The following is a 15,446-nucleotide window of genomic DNA, read 5'->3' as shown; positions in this document are numbered from 1 at the left end:
TGGTAGTTAGTGGCTTGGCTCCATTCGGTTGATGGCTCAACAGTACGGTTAGTTTGGAGAAACAGCTTGACAAACACGACGACTTCGAGCAGATCTTGGTGGTGTTTGGTTCGAAGTAATTATTCGGCGACGCATATAACTTGAAACCTAGAATAGACAGCTAAAAGTTTAGTGGAATCTAAGTGCCCTTGTATCTAATCCTTTGTCCAGCCCATATTTAACCTTCGGCTTATGAATGATAAAAAAAAATAGGGTTTAAGCATGTGGGGATTTGCATAAAAAAATATTTTAGTTTTTAAAATAAAGATACGTGCCCTCATCTCTTGTGTATATTATCTGCATTTTTATTATAAAACAATGTTCATTTAGTATAAAAATAAAATGTATTTAGTTTCAAGAGCTTAATCTTGTTATTACTAAAAAACCTAAAAAACTTCCTTATGCAAATAGCTCATTTAAGTAGGTTGCTCTTAAAGCTATCTTAATTTAAACTCGTGTTTAAATACAAATACAAAACTGATTTAGTGTTTACTAAACTGGTTTAAGAAAAAAGTTAAATTCATCTAATAATAGTAAGACTGAGTGCTTATATTTTATATTCTAAATGCATATATTTTTTATAATGAGAGTAAAAATTAAATTTGGAAAAAAAAAACAAATGGTAGACTTTCAGAAAGGCTATTTTATAATATATTTGAAAGATTGATTAATGTTTAATTTACAGGCCCACTTTAGAAAACTTAGTGGGCCTCAGGTCCATTTCACTTAATATGAATTATTTGAAAAATAAGAACTTAATGGTGTTTTACTAAATTTTGATACTGGAATTTGCGTCGATAAACTCTTAAACGACGTGAGCTCTTTAACCAATGAGCACTATCTCATTGCCATGAATGTTAAGTATATAATCTAGTTGTCATTTTCAATAAAACAGAAGCAAGTTGATAAAAATTAAAATAAAAATAAAAATGAGGTCCTCATATTTGTAGAGCAATGAGGTGATAAAATAGTTGTGTGCTAGATAACACAGTGCAACCCATAATTGTATATTAGCTTACTAAAAAATAGAAATAAAAAAAGTAGATTGATGAAATTTTAATCTATAATATCTCAAAAAAATTAAAGATGATACTGATATTAAATAATCAATTGACTCAAAAACTTAAGTTATTACGTAATAAACTAATAATATATATTATACTTTTAACAACAGCTTATAATCTATTTTTGTCACAGTAATTCTTTGATTCATGAATTATTCAAGTAATCAGTGCACTAAGTAGATTTAGAATGATTCCTTTTGTTTTTTTTTTCTTTTTAGAATAATAATATTTAATTAAATTATTGTGCATAATAAAAGTTCATAGTGATTCATAAATTATTGCATAGAGCTTCTATATCCTTCTCAAAATATTAGATGAGCTTTAAGATGAATAACACATGCGTATATATTCAGCATTTCTCTTTTATATATATTTACAAATAATTAAATAAAATTTAGCATTTGACGCTTGGATTACGCTCAAAAGAGAATACTAAAAAGCCATAAGATTTAGCAAATGCAATTGGAGCCATTTGATACATGTAAGTAATGTGTTAGCGCATATTCAAAGATGCACCTGAATTGAATTTCAATCCAGATTAGATTATACCACAACTGGATCCCTCGTTGGATTTCACTCAAGGACATCTCTCCTCAAAAGGAGGAGGTGGTAAGTTATATCTCGCTACCTCCCCTCTTAAGGTTACATGTTATTTTAATCCTCTTCACTCTTTGATAGACTCTCCTCGTCCCTAATTAGCACTGAGGGATGGAGTTGGAATTTGCTCCCAACCTTGGGTTAGTGTTTGCCTGTCATTTTACTTGACCTATGGTTTGTATAATAATATAGGAATTTTGTTTTTTTTTGTTTTTAATCATTGGTTTATATTTTTCATATTATCTATTCAAATAACACAGTGTTTTAAAATATTTTTATTAGTTATCTAATTATTTAGAATAAAATTTTTAAATAATATTTATGTATTTTTATGTGAAATTTTAGAAGGGCATGATTAATATGTTCGCCTACTGTCCCAAAATATTATGAGTCAGCCATATTTTCAACTACTCTTTGATAGTTTTTTTTCTATTACTTTCTTATTTGCGCAAATTAAGCTTTAAATGTAATTATGCATTTGCCATCATGGAATGCATGTGAACCCGCTTTTATCAGGATTATCTATGCTAGTTTTCGATTGTACTTTGGGTTATGCTTTTACATATAATTGTTGGACCGTTATTAAGGTTAGACTGCTTTATTAGGGAACTATTTTTCTCTCTTATTCTTTACTATATTTATATCAACCGTATACCCGAATTATCCATGTTGAATAAAAAAATTTACCTACATGTAAAATTGAATTTAGAAATGAGAGATATATTCTGCATTCACGAGACCAAAAAAGTTGTAATAAATTTAGTTTCAGTAACAACATCCAAATAACACTTTGCTTCTTCTGCGTCGGCCCTAGCATTACTAAGATTTGGTGCAGAGTCTTCTCTCTACCTCTAAGGAAATCTCTCTCGCCGCGCCGCCGGTGAAGTTTTCCTCACTTTCCTCATTTAGTTGACGAGTTAGGTGAGGGGAGAACCTCATTCTCTCTTTCCCACTTTCTTCTTCCTCTTCCTTTTCCAAAATTTTGAGCCATCTTCCTTGTCACCACCATGCTGTCGCTCAACACCACGCTAGCCACAGCCACTCTTCTTCGTCATTTTCCATTGCTAAAAACTCCCTCAATATTGTCGCTCCCCACTACCGCCCCTCACAGTTGTTGCCGCTCTTCTTCTCCTCCCTTCCCTCACTGGATATGTATTTGGTTGCCACCCTTCAGCCAAATCCAAGCTTGTTGTGTCCCTACCCATTGTAGTTTCCCTCGTTTGGCTCGGATCTGCCCAAAACCTCCACATCGCTGCCGCTCCCTACCATCGCTCCTCATCACCGCTGCTTTTCTTCTCCTCCCCTCCCTCGCCGGATCCAAGCTTGGTCGCCACCCTTCTGTCGGATCTCCGCCCAATCTGCTGCTAGCATAGTAGTTCCGCCTTGCCAACCTTCCGTCGCTCAATGGTGTCCTCTACCTACAAGCCTCACCGCATGCCGGATGGGTAAGGCCCCTCTAGGTAGGGCGAAGGTCTGGGACATCTTCACAGTAGTAGTCTATGCTTGTCAGCGTCTGTGTTTATTTGGATACAGATATTATGTTTTTTTTGCAATATTTGGCTGTATGATTTTGTTTTGCTCTACAGTAGAATTTGGGTGTTATAATATTTTTTCTTCAATTTGTGTTCCAAGTGGGTGATCTTCGATCCCCATGCTTTTGTGGATTCTTAGGACCGTGTCTTGGACTACGAGACTAACAGAACTTACAAGTTAACTCGATGCTTTTTGCTCTTAGGAATCTCTTGGGTCGTGCTTCATTTAAATATTATGTTGTGCCCCCAAGCTTAATCCTCTGGATTAAATTATAGTGTTGTCTATTGTTAAGTTAAGTGTGGAACTTGTGTCAAAGAATCGTCGCTCTTTCTCCTCTACTCTTTGTGTATAAGGCTTTATCATTGTAAAAACTAGATGTTAATAAATTACCTTAGCATACGGTTTAAACATAGAAGGTACTACATAAAGGTATAAAACATATCTGATATAAGTAACGAACGGTTTATCGAGCCAAGGATTGAATTAAAATAATTTTTATTTCAAGCTGATTTTGAGCTCGAGCCTTAATGAGTCGATCAATAAGCAATTTCAAATTTGAATCAAGTCAAATCTAAATGAAGTTCAATCAAATTTGAATTGAATCAGCCTAGAATCAAGCTTGAACAAGGTTTGATTCACTAGTGAAAAATTACATTTTATTCCCATGTGGTTAGGCTTAGATTCAATTCACCCCACTATAGTTTTATTTGTGTTACTTTACTTTTTTGTGATTTAGACTAAAGTGCAATTATTATTTTTCTATTAATTTGATTAAACACGAGTCGAATTTGAAGATACTTATTAGAGCCAAAATTATAAAGAGTTAGATAAACTTCCAATGCATCTAAATTAATATACGATCGAATTTCAGATGACACATATAACAAAAACATATATTTGATGCGTCAGAGAGCTTATTCAATTATCAACAGCTTTGTCTCTAATGAACATCGTCAAATTTAACATGTGTTTAGTCAAATATGACGGAAAACATAACAATTTCACTTTAAATATAATCATAAGATAATAAAGTGGTATAAATAAAATTATAGAGGAGTAAAATAAATTGAGGCATTATCTGGCGGTGTAAAATATAATTTCGCGTATAGATATTATGAGCTTTTAGATCATAATATAAAATTTTATATTAGTCATATTATTATATATTATATTATTATATATTATATTATTATTTTTGAGTTTTAGCGAGCCACTATTGATGGAGCTGACTCTTGATCAAGCTTGGCTTGAAATTTATTTTGAGTCCATTCTGCATGTTAAGCTTAAATCAACCAATTTTTGAGCTGAGTTTCATCTTGCCAAGCTTGAGCCATATATATATATATATATATATATATATATATATATATATATATATAGTGAGTGATATAAGACATTATTTAAGACAATGAAAGGCGTCTCCTTCAAATTGGTGTTTGATAGTTAATTGTATCAGTATCTTTTGGTTGGTCCACTCCTTTGGTTCCCTTCTACTATTAGAGAAATCCACACCCATTGCCAATTCCCTTTTCTTTAGTTGGGCTCCTTATTTCATCACATGATTTCTAAGTTTCTTTCTTCCCCGTGGAGCTTAATTCCAAGCAACCACCACCTCTTAGTTGCTCATCAAGCTCAATGGTAGATTACAAAAGGATAATTTTGCCAATGTAAAGATTTCTTTAAAAAATAATTAGTAAATAAATATTTTACACTAAACTTCAAAAAAGAAGAAGGTATTTTAGTCATGATATCTTAAAATATAGTTGCAAATATGATATCTTAAAAGTTTTCATGACACAATTATATGAAGAAGAAGACCCTAATCATTATTCTCATATATTATATTTCGGTAGTTTTCATGACACAGTTTATAGGGTCTAATTTGATCGCCGACAAAGGAAGCGGGAATAACGGAGTGAATAAAATGGTCCTTATTCTCATGTAATAAAAATGGAATCCTATCACCTATATAAGTTTTAGAGGGTAGGATAAGATCGTACAAGAATTACCATGGATAAATCTTAAAAGTGATGGATTGGAGAGAATTAATTTTGGTCAACGTACCAAAATCTTAATGAACTTGTCTAATTATTTACTTTTAATATAAGAAAGAGTTAGACCGTAGTTAGCATGGAGTTTTTCTCTTCAATTAAAACCAAGCAAAAAAAAAATGTTATTTGTTTTAAAAACTACAACCCCAACTAATTATCTCACTTGTTAGATTATCTAAGTCTATAAAACTAATTAAGACCTAGTTTGGGAAGAGATTGTTCACCTGATTTGGTGGGATGGCATTAATACTAGCTTGTCTTTTCCACACCCAACTAATTAATTTTTTTAATTAGCTCTAATTTGATGTCCTCGTGCTCTAACTAGTATTTAATATCTCAACTTAACTAAAACAATGTTGCCCAAATCTTAAAGCATGAAATGATAATATCACGAGAGCGACCTCTCATCTTTCTTTACACTGCCAACTTATTGTACATCTCTAGTACACTAATAATTCCAAAAAGAAAAAACCAAAGATACTGTACTTAATTAAGACGTCCAGAAACTGCCTTAGGTTCAAGGAATCTTGGGAAATCATTGAATAAATTTTTGCTTTGATACCCTTTTATTTTTATTTTTTTCCTGTTTCAATATTCCAATCAATAGTATTGACTCCAGCTATCTTGGTCAAGCTTTTTTTTCCTTTTCCTTTGTCTATGGATGTTCCTTGGAAGAGTCTCGATCGGTCTCCTTTTCTTTTGCGAAATTTTCTTCAGCAATAGTCACAGGAAAGTGACTGATAATGACGAAGAAAGCAATTTGAATCTAGTATTTCTTACTTTGAGTTATATATTTATGCACCAAAAAAATATATATATATTTCTATTTCGCAACTTCACTCATTTTTTGTTTTTCCCTGCAATAACCACCGAGCTATTTTTTTTTTTTACTTGTTAGAATATAAAATATAAAAATTATCATTTTCTATATAACGTAAGGCTTTGTTTACTTTAGCAATAAGATCAATTCTAGAATAGATATTCTTCTTTCTTATTTTCAAAATGAGATACTTATTTCAGGAATAACTATTCGTGTGTTCATTTGTATTCTGAAATAAGTGTGTAATAATTATATTTAATGTAATATAAAGTGAATAAAAAGTGAGAAATTTTGTTTTGTTTTTTATGAGATTACTATGAATATCTTTTTGATTTGATATAAAGTAGGTTGATGGGATATATATTAAGAGTAAATTAGTAATTGAGTTAGTGTGTAGTATAAGATGTAATTTTTGATAAATAGTATTTATATTCTAGAATGAGGTTATTATGATGTTCAGTTGTTATTCGGAAGTAAAGAGTTATATTCTAGAATAATAAAAAAGTGGTATGTCCCTGGTTAAGAAAATTATAATGGTGGAAGGATGGTAGGAATTAAGGTTTAGGGCAGCGATGTTGGTGGTGCAATTAGTGGAGAAGAACGGTGTGGTTTGGTGATAAGCTCGTCATAGCAATGGTGACAATAGTGTTGTCGTGGGACAGCTGGGGGAGGACATGGTGAGAGGGTTGGATAATGAGATTAGAGGTGGTTTAGGGTGGGCTAGGCATTTAGTGTTGGTAAGTGGTGGTGCTGAATGGAGTAGGGCAACGGTGATGGTAATTCAATTTAGGAGTGATGCGAATAATATGTGATGTTGCGATTTAGGTGGGCAACAATAGTGGTGCAGCTTGTGGAGGTGATAGAGATGGTGTGGAGGGTTGCTGATGAAAATAATGAATAGGTAGATCGATACTTTAGAAGGGCAAAGGGAATAATTGGTTGGCCCTAGGGACTAGGGGATTGATGGATGAAAGGAGGAGGAGCCGAGGAGGAGAACCTTTAGCCACTTGTGAAGGTCTTCGATAGCATGGGGAGAACATGATGGGTAGGGAGGATGAAATTGAGAGAGGAGGAGATAAATGGCTCAACGCAAGCTTATAATACATCTAATGACTAGACTAGACTAGACCACTTAATTAACTCAACTAGACTCATTAAAGTGTTGTTCTCCATATATTTGTAGAAGCTAATCTTAAGCTTATAATACATCTAATGACTGGACTAGACTAGACCACTTAATTAACTCAACTAGACTCATTAATCAATTTAATCACTTGAGCCCATAATTAATAGGTATCCAAGTCTAGGACTCACTAAAATGGCAGATAAAATTAGAAAATAACTAAGCTAAGATAAATGGCTCAATGCAATGAACTCAATGTCTCCCTTTTGAAGTTATCCGATCAAACTCGCATCACATCAAAAATTATTATTCTCTAACACAAAATCTATAAATTAAAAATTCTTAGTTGTTTTACTTGTCATATGTTCAATTTATTATTTAAATAAAGAATCTAGTGCTCCATTTGCAAAGTAAAATAGAAAAGATATGATCCCACAAAATTAAATTTTAATTAGATATTTTGAGCAAATGACATAATACATCTAATGACTGGACTAGACTAGACCACTTAATTAACTCAACTAGACTCATTAAAGGGTTGTTCTCCATATATTTGTAGAAGCTAATCTTAAGCTTATAATACATCTAATGACTAGACTAGACTAGACCACTTAATTAACTCAACTAGACTCATTAATCAATTTAATGACTTGAGCCCATAATTAATAGGTATCCAAGTCTAGATTCACTAAAATGGTAGGTAAAAATAGAAAACAACTATGAACTCAATGTCTCTCTTTTGAAGTGACCCGTTTAGACTCAGCATGACATCAAAAACTAGTATTCTCTAACAACAAAATCTATAAATTAAAAGTTCTTAGTTGTTTTACTTGTCATATATTCAATTTATCATTTAAATAAAGAATCTAGCACTCCATTTGCAAAGTAAAATATAAAAGAAATGATTCCTCAAAATTAAAATTTAATTAGATATTTTGAGCAAATGACATAATACATTAAACTCTTCTTGTTTTACTTGTCATCTATTCAATTTATCATTGTAATATTGGCAAGAGCGAATATTTCTTTTTAGCTCACCAATTTCTCAGCTTAAGCTATTAGAAAATAATAATTTATATATTTTATATTCTAATTTATGGAATGAAACATCGAAGAGGAAATCAATAAAACAAACTCATCAACATAGATTGAGAAACTTAATCAGTGCATTAATATATATATACCTAACAGGAGTCTGTATTACATCAGAAAGCCACAGTAAGATCGACATATAATGCAAGTTTGCAACCATGAACAGATGACATTTGTTAGTAGTAACAAATGGAAATAGTACGTGATTGATATATCAAAAGATGAGCTCAGCCATTGCATGAAAATTAGATATAATTTATTTTGCACTCCAAGATCTATCTCATGAACAGAAGTTAATTTGTCCCTGAAGCTTCTCGGCCCAAACCAAGCCATAATTTGTTATCCTCTTGTTTCCCTGCGCCATTTTTCATCGATGAAGAGCCGTTGATCACTTGATAAGGTGCCTTATTGCCAACCCTAAGCATATGCATATGTTATTTGATCACCAAGTTATTATCCTCATATAAACACACTGTGCAAGTGCAAGTTACATTGATGGTGGACAAGAAATTTACTCACCTATCCTTTCTTTTCTCAAGAAACCTATGAAGCGAATTTCTTCGTGCTATGGGCATATCTGTCATCAAACAAAAGACTTGATAATTATATCTAATGATTATTGAAAGATGAAAATTGTTTATTAATAACATCGTCAGATCTTAAGAAATATTTAGGAGAGGAATGGAGTTCCAAGATGAAATTTTCAAAAAGATTATAAATATATATATATATATATATATATATATATTTGTATGTATGTATAGTTATAGCATAGTTTTACAAACACACCTACCTTAATAGTTGCGAGACATGATTAATAAGCTACGGCCATACGTTGGAGATTTGGAAGGAGAGGAACAACTTCTTTGCACAATTAATGGTCGTCTTTTTCAGAATAAGAGGGGACAAAAATTTCCACCTCACAGGATTAATTAATTGAGGAAGGTACATATACTATGTAAATTCATTCTCTTTGCTTTTGGGCCACCACTTCACATGTGACTTTAATCACCATGTAGTCTTTCATATGGCATCAGTTAATACACCAAAAAAAATTTCTAATAAGCTCTAATAGTTTGTAGATAATGAATCAGCTGTAGTATTCAAAGAAAGGATCATTAATTACCAGAAGCATTGGCTTGCAGTGGGAGTTTGTGATATGAAGAAGTAGTCCTTGGCATGAGTGGAGGAGCTCCGGCATTAAAACTCTGGGCTAAGAACTTCCCGTTGCTTGCCATTTCCATCAAATCTTTCACCTTATCACCCGGGAAATTGTCAAAAACCAACACTTTTCCGCCGTAAAATATCGTCAGTTGGGCCTTCTCTGGATCCCTAGAAAATGCCATGAGATCAAGAAGTATTAGTTCTCCAGTTCACATATATCAGACTAAGTTTAGGGGCAAGTTAGTTCTTGCAGTCAAAATATTCTGCATGGCAATAGCAGTACATATATATATAAAGATATTTCCATGCATGACTACTGTAACAAACACTTTATAATAAGATAAAGATTAAAGAGCCTTACTTAGAATTTGACGCACTCTTTGTTATTTCCTCCTTGTTTGATGCTGTAACTCCTGGCAATAAGTTCACGGTAGTTACTGTTCTAAATATTCCTCCAAGAACAAAAGCTAATCTTTTTTTATTAAAAACCAAAACTTCAAATTAATTTTTTTGTAAAAGTATATGATTCCTGTAGAAAAGAACTAGAACTACGGAAAGTAAATATATATATGTTTATTGCCACCAAAGTTCTCATACAAAGAAGAAGAGAAATAAATTGAACTTAAACTATAAATTAGAAAGAAGAAGAAGAAGAAGAAGAAGAAGAAGAAGAAGAAGAAGAAGAAGAAGGAAATCCCACCTTTAGGCATCCCAAGGGGAAGGCCAGCACCAAAGCTTCCATTCTCCTTCATGTACTGGCTCAAAAGGCTACGAGTTAATGAGAAGTTAGGAGACTTCTCCACCTTCTTCTCCACCTTTTCTTCTTCCATCCTCTCTTTTGGACTTTTATCTCTTTTCTTTTCTTTACGCGTTCCTTTGTCTTTATAATAGCGCTGTCCTCTGGTTCTATATTGGTATGAGAGAGACTAAAATGATAAAAAGAAAAGAAATTTTATAAATTACACCCTATATTTTATTTTTTATTTTTTTCACACCTTACTTTTTAGAATTTTATAACTTTTAAAACCTAGATTATCATAAGCAGTATCGACAAAAAAATATTTTATAAGATACCTAAATTACCCTTGCCTCCTTTATTCTTTCGTTATCTCTCATTTTCTTCTTGGGATTGGTACTTGCTAGAACAAACAAGGAGGGAGGAGGAGGAGGAAGGGGAAGAAAAATGTGATCGTGACTGGATTACGAGTGAGGAGGTAGTTAGGGGAAGATAAAATAAAAGAGGAGTAAAGAGAAGAGGTAGAGATGTGAGAGTATTTTAATAATTTAGTTGCTGTTAGTTAGTTAAAATAATATCAAGTATTAAATAAAAATATATAAAATAGATAAAATATAAAATATAAAATATGATTTATAAACTTTTCCAATTAGCAAAAAAAATAGGAAGAAAGAAAGAAAGTAGACAGCAGTTTAGGAGAGGGAGAGATAAGGATGGGTGAGATATAACACGTGTTTTTGGAGTATAGAAGAAGAGAGAGGGGAAAAATTAGTTTTGGCTCATTTAAGAAGCACGTGTCGGCGTTCGTACAATATCTAGCATATTATGGTTCAACAACAGACAGCACATTAAAGTCCAACTTGGGGGTTTATTTTACACGAATTTATTGCTAACATTATACTTCTAATATAATCTAGAATACAATATTTTAATATTACTTGTAATAAAATAATAGTATAGTATTTATATTTAGGTGGAAAATTATATTTTTGCTCCCTTGTACTAGTTAGGCCTAAATTTATTTTATCCACTTATATTTTCACTTGTGTCAATTTATCCTCTTATAGTTAGATCCAAACAAAAATTGTTAATTTTTTTTAGCATATTAACTATGTCATCAGTAAAATTTAAAAATACTTATTAGTGATAAAATTATAAAGGATTGGATAAGCTTTTCAATGCATTTAAAATAATATTTATTATATTTTATATGATAAAAATATGACAAGACTATTTTAAATGTGTTATAAAGGTTATTAAAAAATAACAGTTGCATCTTAGTCTAAATCATAACCACAGAATAAATTGACACAAATAAAACTATAACGATGAATTTAAACCTAACTGTTGGGGGTAAAATATAATTTTTTATTAAAGTTAAATTAAAGTATAAGATATTTATTATATGTATTTATTACATACACACACTTGAGTATGCAACTGAGATAGAGTGGCCGAAATAAGAGAAAAAATTGAGTAAAAAAATTAGATAATAAAATTTTAAAAATTTATTTTGTGGAATGAGATAGGCTAGTATAGGAAAGAGATGAGATAATTTTTAAAATAATTTTAGTCAAATTAAAAATAAATTATAATTAAACTTTTGTGTAGAATAATTTAAATAATGTTTATAATCTAGAATATAAAAAAGAAAATGCTGAAATTGACTTATTTGTAAAGAAAAATTTTATATACCTTTTTGTTATTTACAAATCGATGCTCTTATTTGTAAAGAAAAAATAATAATTTTACTTTGAGATGAGCAAGAGAATTTTGTAAAAGTAATGAAGCTTAACTGGTCCTTTAGAGAAGCCAATATTGAACTTTGAGAAGGCATTACTGACCAACAAGTTAGGCAAAACAAAGCTATCATGGGAATATCTAATATTAAACAACTGCATGTATAATGGGTTAAATTAAAGCTCACATAAAAGTTCAAGGTAAAATTTCATGTGAAAAAATTTAGACACATGTATATATCTAAACCCTAAGCAATGATATCAATCATTTGCTTGAATAAATGCGGAATAAATATTAAAAAGTAAAACAAAGATGAACACCAATATTTTTACTTGAAAAAACTCAAATGAAAAAAAATCACGAATCAAAATTCGGATCAAAATTCGGATCAAAACCAATCACTAAATTTATAGCAGTTACAAGATTGACTTACAAAATAACCCGTCAATCCCCACGACTTTATTTTCCTCAATCTTGATTGCTAGAGTTTGCGATTCACTGCTTTCCATGATTATTCTTCAATCTTAGTAACCCTCAAAATTGATTATTCGTCTAGATAACCCTTAAAATGAAAGCTTGGTGTGATGTAGAAGAGATGGATCTTATTGGTAGAAGAACATTGTAGCCTCAACAACTCTTTATCAAAAGCAATCACCAACCTTCTAAAATTAGGACATCCCAATCCTTATATAGGTTAATAAGATAAAACCAAATGTAAATTATATCAGGACTCATGTAACTCCAGAATTTTGCATATTACGTAGGTGCATTCGAAAGCGGTCTGAGTGCATTCGAACGCGTTGACTTGTTTTCAAGTGCATTTGAACGTGGGCCAAGTGCATTCAAATGCAATAACTTGATTTCATTAGTTGCATTCGGACGCGTAAATATACTCTTTTATATGTGTGAACGCGCTATGAACGTATGATGAGTGCGTTTGAACGGTCGATACATGTTCTCTGTATTTGCGAATGCCTGAACACGTGTTCGAATGGATTGAACACGTCCTCTGTATTTGCGAACGCCTGATCATGCATTCAAACGGCCTAAACGCGTTCTTTGTCGATGCAAACACTTGAGTCTGTTGTTCGTACACGTCTAGGTGCGTTCGAACGCAAAAAAATTTCTCCTCTCAATCTTGAAATTCTTCAATCTAAATATTTTATACATAATTGCCAACACTAAAAACCTAAAACCATGTATTATGCCTAGGAATAAATTACTCACTCCAAGTGGAGTTATTTGGTGTTGAGCGGTTTAGGTTGTTTGATGTTTTGGCCACGGTCAGTGCACCGCCCCCACTAGACACGGTCACATGCATGCCCACCTGCCTACACGGCACGTGCGGTGCACGCGATAGGACGGGCGGGGCCCTTCACGCACAGATATACTCCTGTGCACACATAATCATGACATCATCAAATAATATCTGCTAACATATCCATACTCACATAATCTAACAACAAATAAATTATATTATCAACCAAATAGACTTGTTAATATATGAATATCCAAATCTATAATAATATATACTAAACCACTACATAATCTAGTATGACTCACACAGGCCACGACAAACAATCAATATACAACTAAACAACTAATACACAAGTACACTATAATCTAACATATACAATACAAATTATCATCTAATACAATAAAGTACAAATATAACAATCAATGATACAACTCAATTCTTATACAAACTATCATCTATATTGTCTCGCACCTATAGCTCACATCATCAATCTAAAATATCTTCTTAGGATATCTAGTGTCACTATCACGTACCACATATTTGAGAGGGTTAGAAAAAATAATAAAGAGAGTCACGAACAAAAGGCTCGGTGAATAGATCTTACCCCGAATCAGTGATATCAAATGGAGAGTAAATCATGTATTGAATAATATGAATTAGAAAGAGCATCATATCATCAATGAGTATATGAATATTTCTCAATAATACATAAATAAAAAGTAGATATTATATCATAACTGATAAAAATATAATCCTCGATAATAAATAAATAAATTTCGATGTCATACTATTATCATAACTTTCTCTCAAATATAGCACATGATGCATGTCAACCATGACCATGCTATAATATCAAATGCAACTATCTATGATGTATATTGACCACTCGATAATCAGATAATCAGATAATAATAAAATCATATGTATTTCTCAACATCTTAGTCATCAATATCATCTCTGTATATCATCATCATACTAGACTACTATGCATAGTCAATACCCGGTACTCAATCTCAACATCATGTCCGAAGGCTCAGAGCATACTCCGTCACCCGTAAATAGTATCTCAAATATAACCATACCCCACAACCTGCTAGGGTATCAACATCCATCTAGACTGGGCACCCTCCTAGCTAATAAAAACCTCATGAGAATAACTCGCCACATATGCAATGGCGAACGGCATGTGTTTGAATGTCTACTGCACACACCCTAATCCTCGCGCCCACTTGGGTATCCTCACGCTTTCTATCAACTATCATATCAATCACATTTCATGCTTTCCTTTTAAATGTCAGATCATATGCATATATCTAGTACAATAACGAGTCAATGCATAATAAGAATTTAGGTGGAATATGAATCAAGAGAGAAAAAAAATGATGCAATGTAGTCTCCAACCGTGTATTTAACATATGCATACTACTACTAGTCTATCAAATGCACACTCATACTAGAGATCATCTCGATATAAAATCATAACAGTATAATCATCTATAATCATCTCTATATATCACCAATGTACTCATATCCTAGATCAGCCTAATCAAATGCATGATAAAATATGTTTGACTAAAATCATGTTTAGATAAAGTTATATAATCATGCTGGAGGTCAAAACATGCATGTACATAATGTATAATATATCCTAATTTGAGAAATGCGTATAGGGGATAAGACTATTCACACTGATCAGAAGACGCAAACCATGAATCCCTCACATCCGCCAAGCAATCAAGTGACACTCATCGCTAGCAAGGTCCACGGGATTTCAAATAAAGGGTTCGGGATCTGAAAATATTTAAGTAGTATAATATTAGCCGTTTATCCAATTAGAATTAATTTATATAAAATATGATGATTTATTAGATTTAGAATTCCTCTTTTTATATTTTATTAAATATCTAAATTTAATTCTAGATATAATTTTGGTAATATAAATATGCTATTATTCTAAAATGCTATCTATGGAATAAGACTAAAAGGTTTGTTCTTTTTACATAAAAGTAGTCTAAGTATATAATTATAAAGTAATAATAAGAGGCTTATATACTTATATATATATATATATATATATAATTATAAAAATATAAGTATAGATAAAACCTAATTATAGTTAATTTTTGTGGTTCTTATTCTTTACTTTAATAATCGCTAAATACAGGTAAAATGATTATTATCTGGTCATATAAAAATGATTATCAAAGTTTAGTATTTTATTTTTATACA

The 15,446-nt window shown here is 31.7% G+C and overlaps 1 protein-coding gene across 1 annotated transcript; it reads right to left on the bottom strand.

Moving 5' to 3' along the window:
- Positions 1-8,375: 8,375 nt before the first annotated feature.
- On the bottom strand, positions 8,376-10,663 carry LOC140785669 (protein TIFY 10b-like). Its single transcript, XM_073133626.1, has 6 exons — positions 10,567-10,663; positions 10,184-10,409; positions 9,845-9,896; positions 9,446-9,651; positions 8,839-8,896; positions 8,376-8,736 (listed from the first exon to the last, which is right to left on the bottom strand). Exons 1-6 carry the CDS (start codon positions 10,597-10,599, stop codon positions 8,613-8,615), a joined length of 699 nt encoding a protein of 232 aa, XP_072989727.1. The 5' UTR covers positions 10,600-10,663; the 3' UTR covers positions 8,376-8,612.
- Positions 10,664-15,446: the final 4,783 nt, after the last annotated feature.

The sequence above is a fragment of the Typha latifolia genome, chromosome 4, assembly GCF_019914945.1.
Source record: "Typha latifolia isolate L0001 chromosome 4, TyphaL0001v2, whole genome shotgun sequence".
In the NCBI taxonomy this organism is placed as follows: domain Eukaryota; kingdom Viridiplantae; phylum Streptophyta; class Magnoliopsida; order Poales; family Typhaceae; genus Typha; species Typha latifolia.
The sequence above is the reverse complement of the archived record's forward strand: the minus strand, read 5'-3'. Positions and strand labels throughout refer to the sequence as shown.

Excerpts from the sequence above, each read along its gene's own strand:
- LOC140785669 (XM_073133626.1), bottom strand. The coding sequence starts at position 10,599 with ATGAGAGATAACGAAAGAATAAAGGAGGCAAGG. Across the intron at positions 9,652-9,844 it reads AAGAGTGCGTCAAATTCTAA|GGATCCAGAGAAGGCCCAAC; the intron begins GTAAGGCTCTTT and ends GGCATTTTCTAG. Across the intron at positions 8,897-9,445 it reads ACTGCAAGCCAATGCTTCTG|ATATGCCCATAGCACGAAGA; the intron begins GTAATTAATGAT and ends GTTTGATGACAG.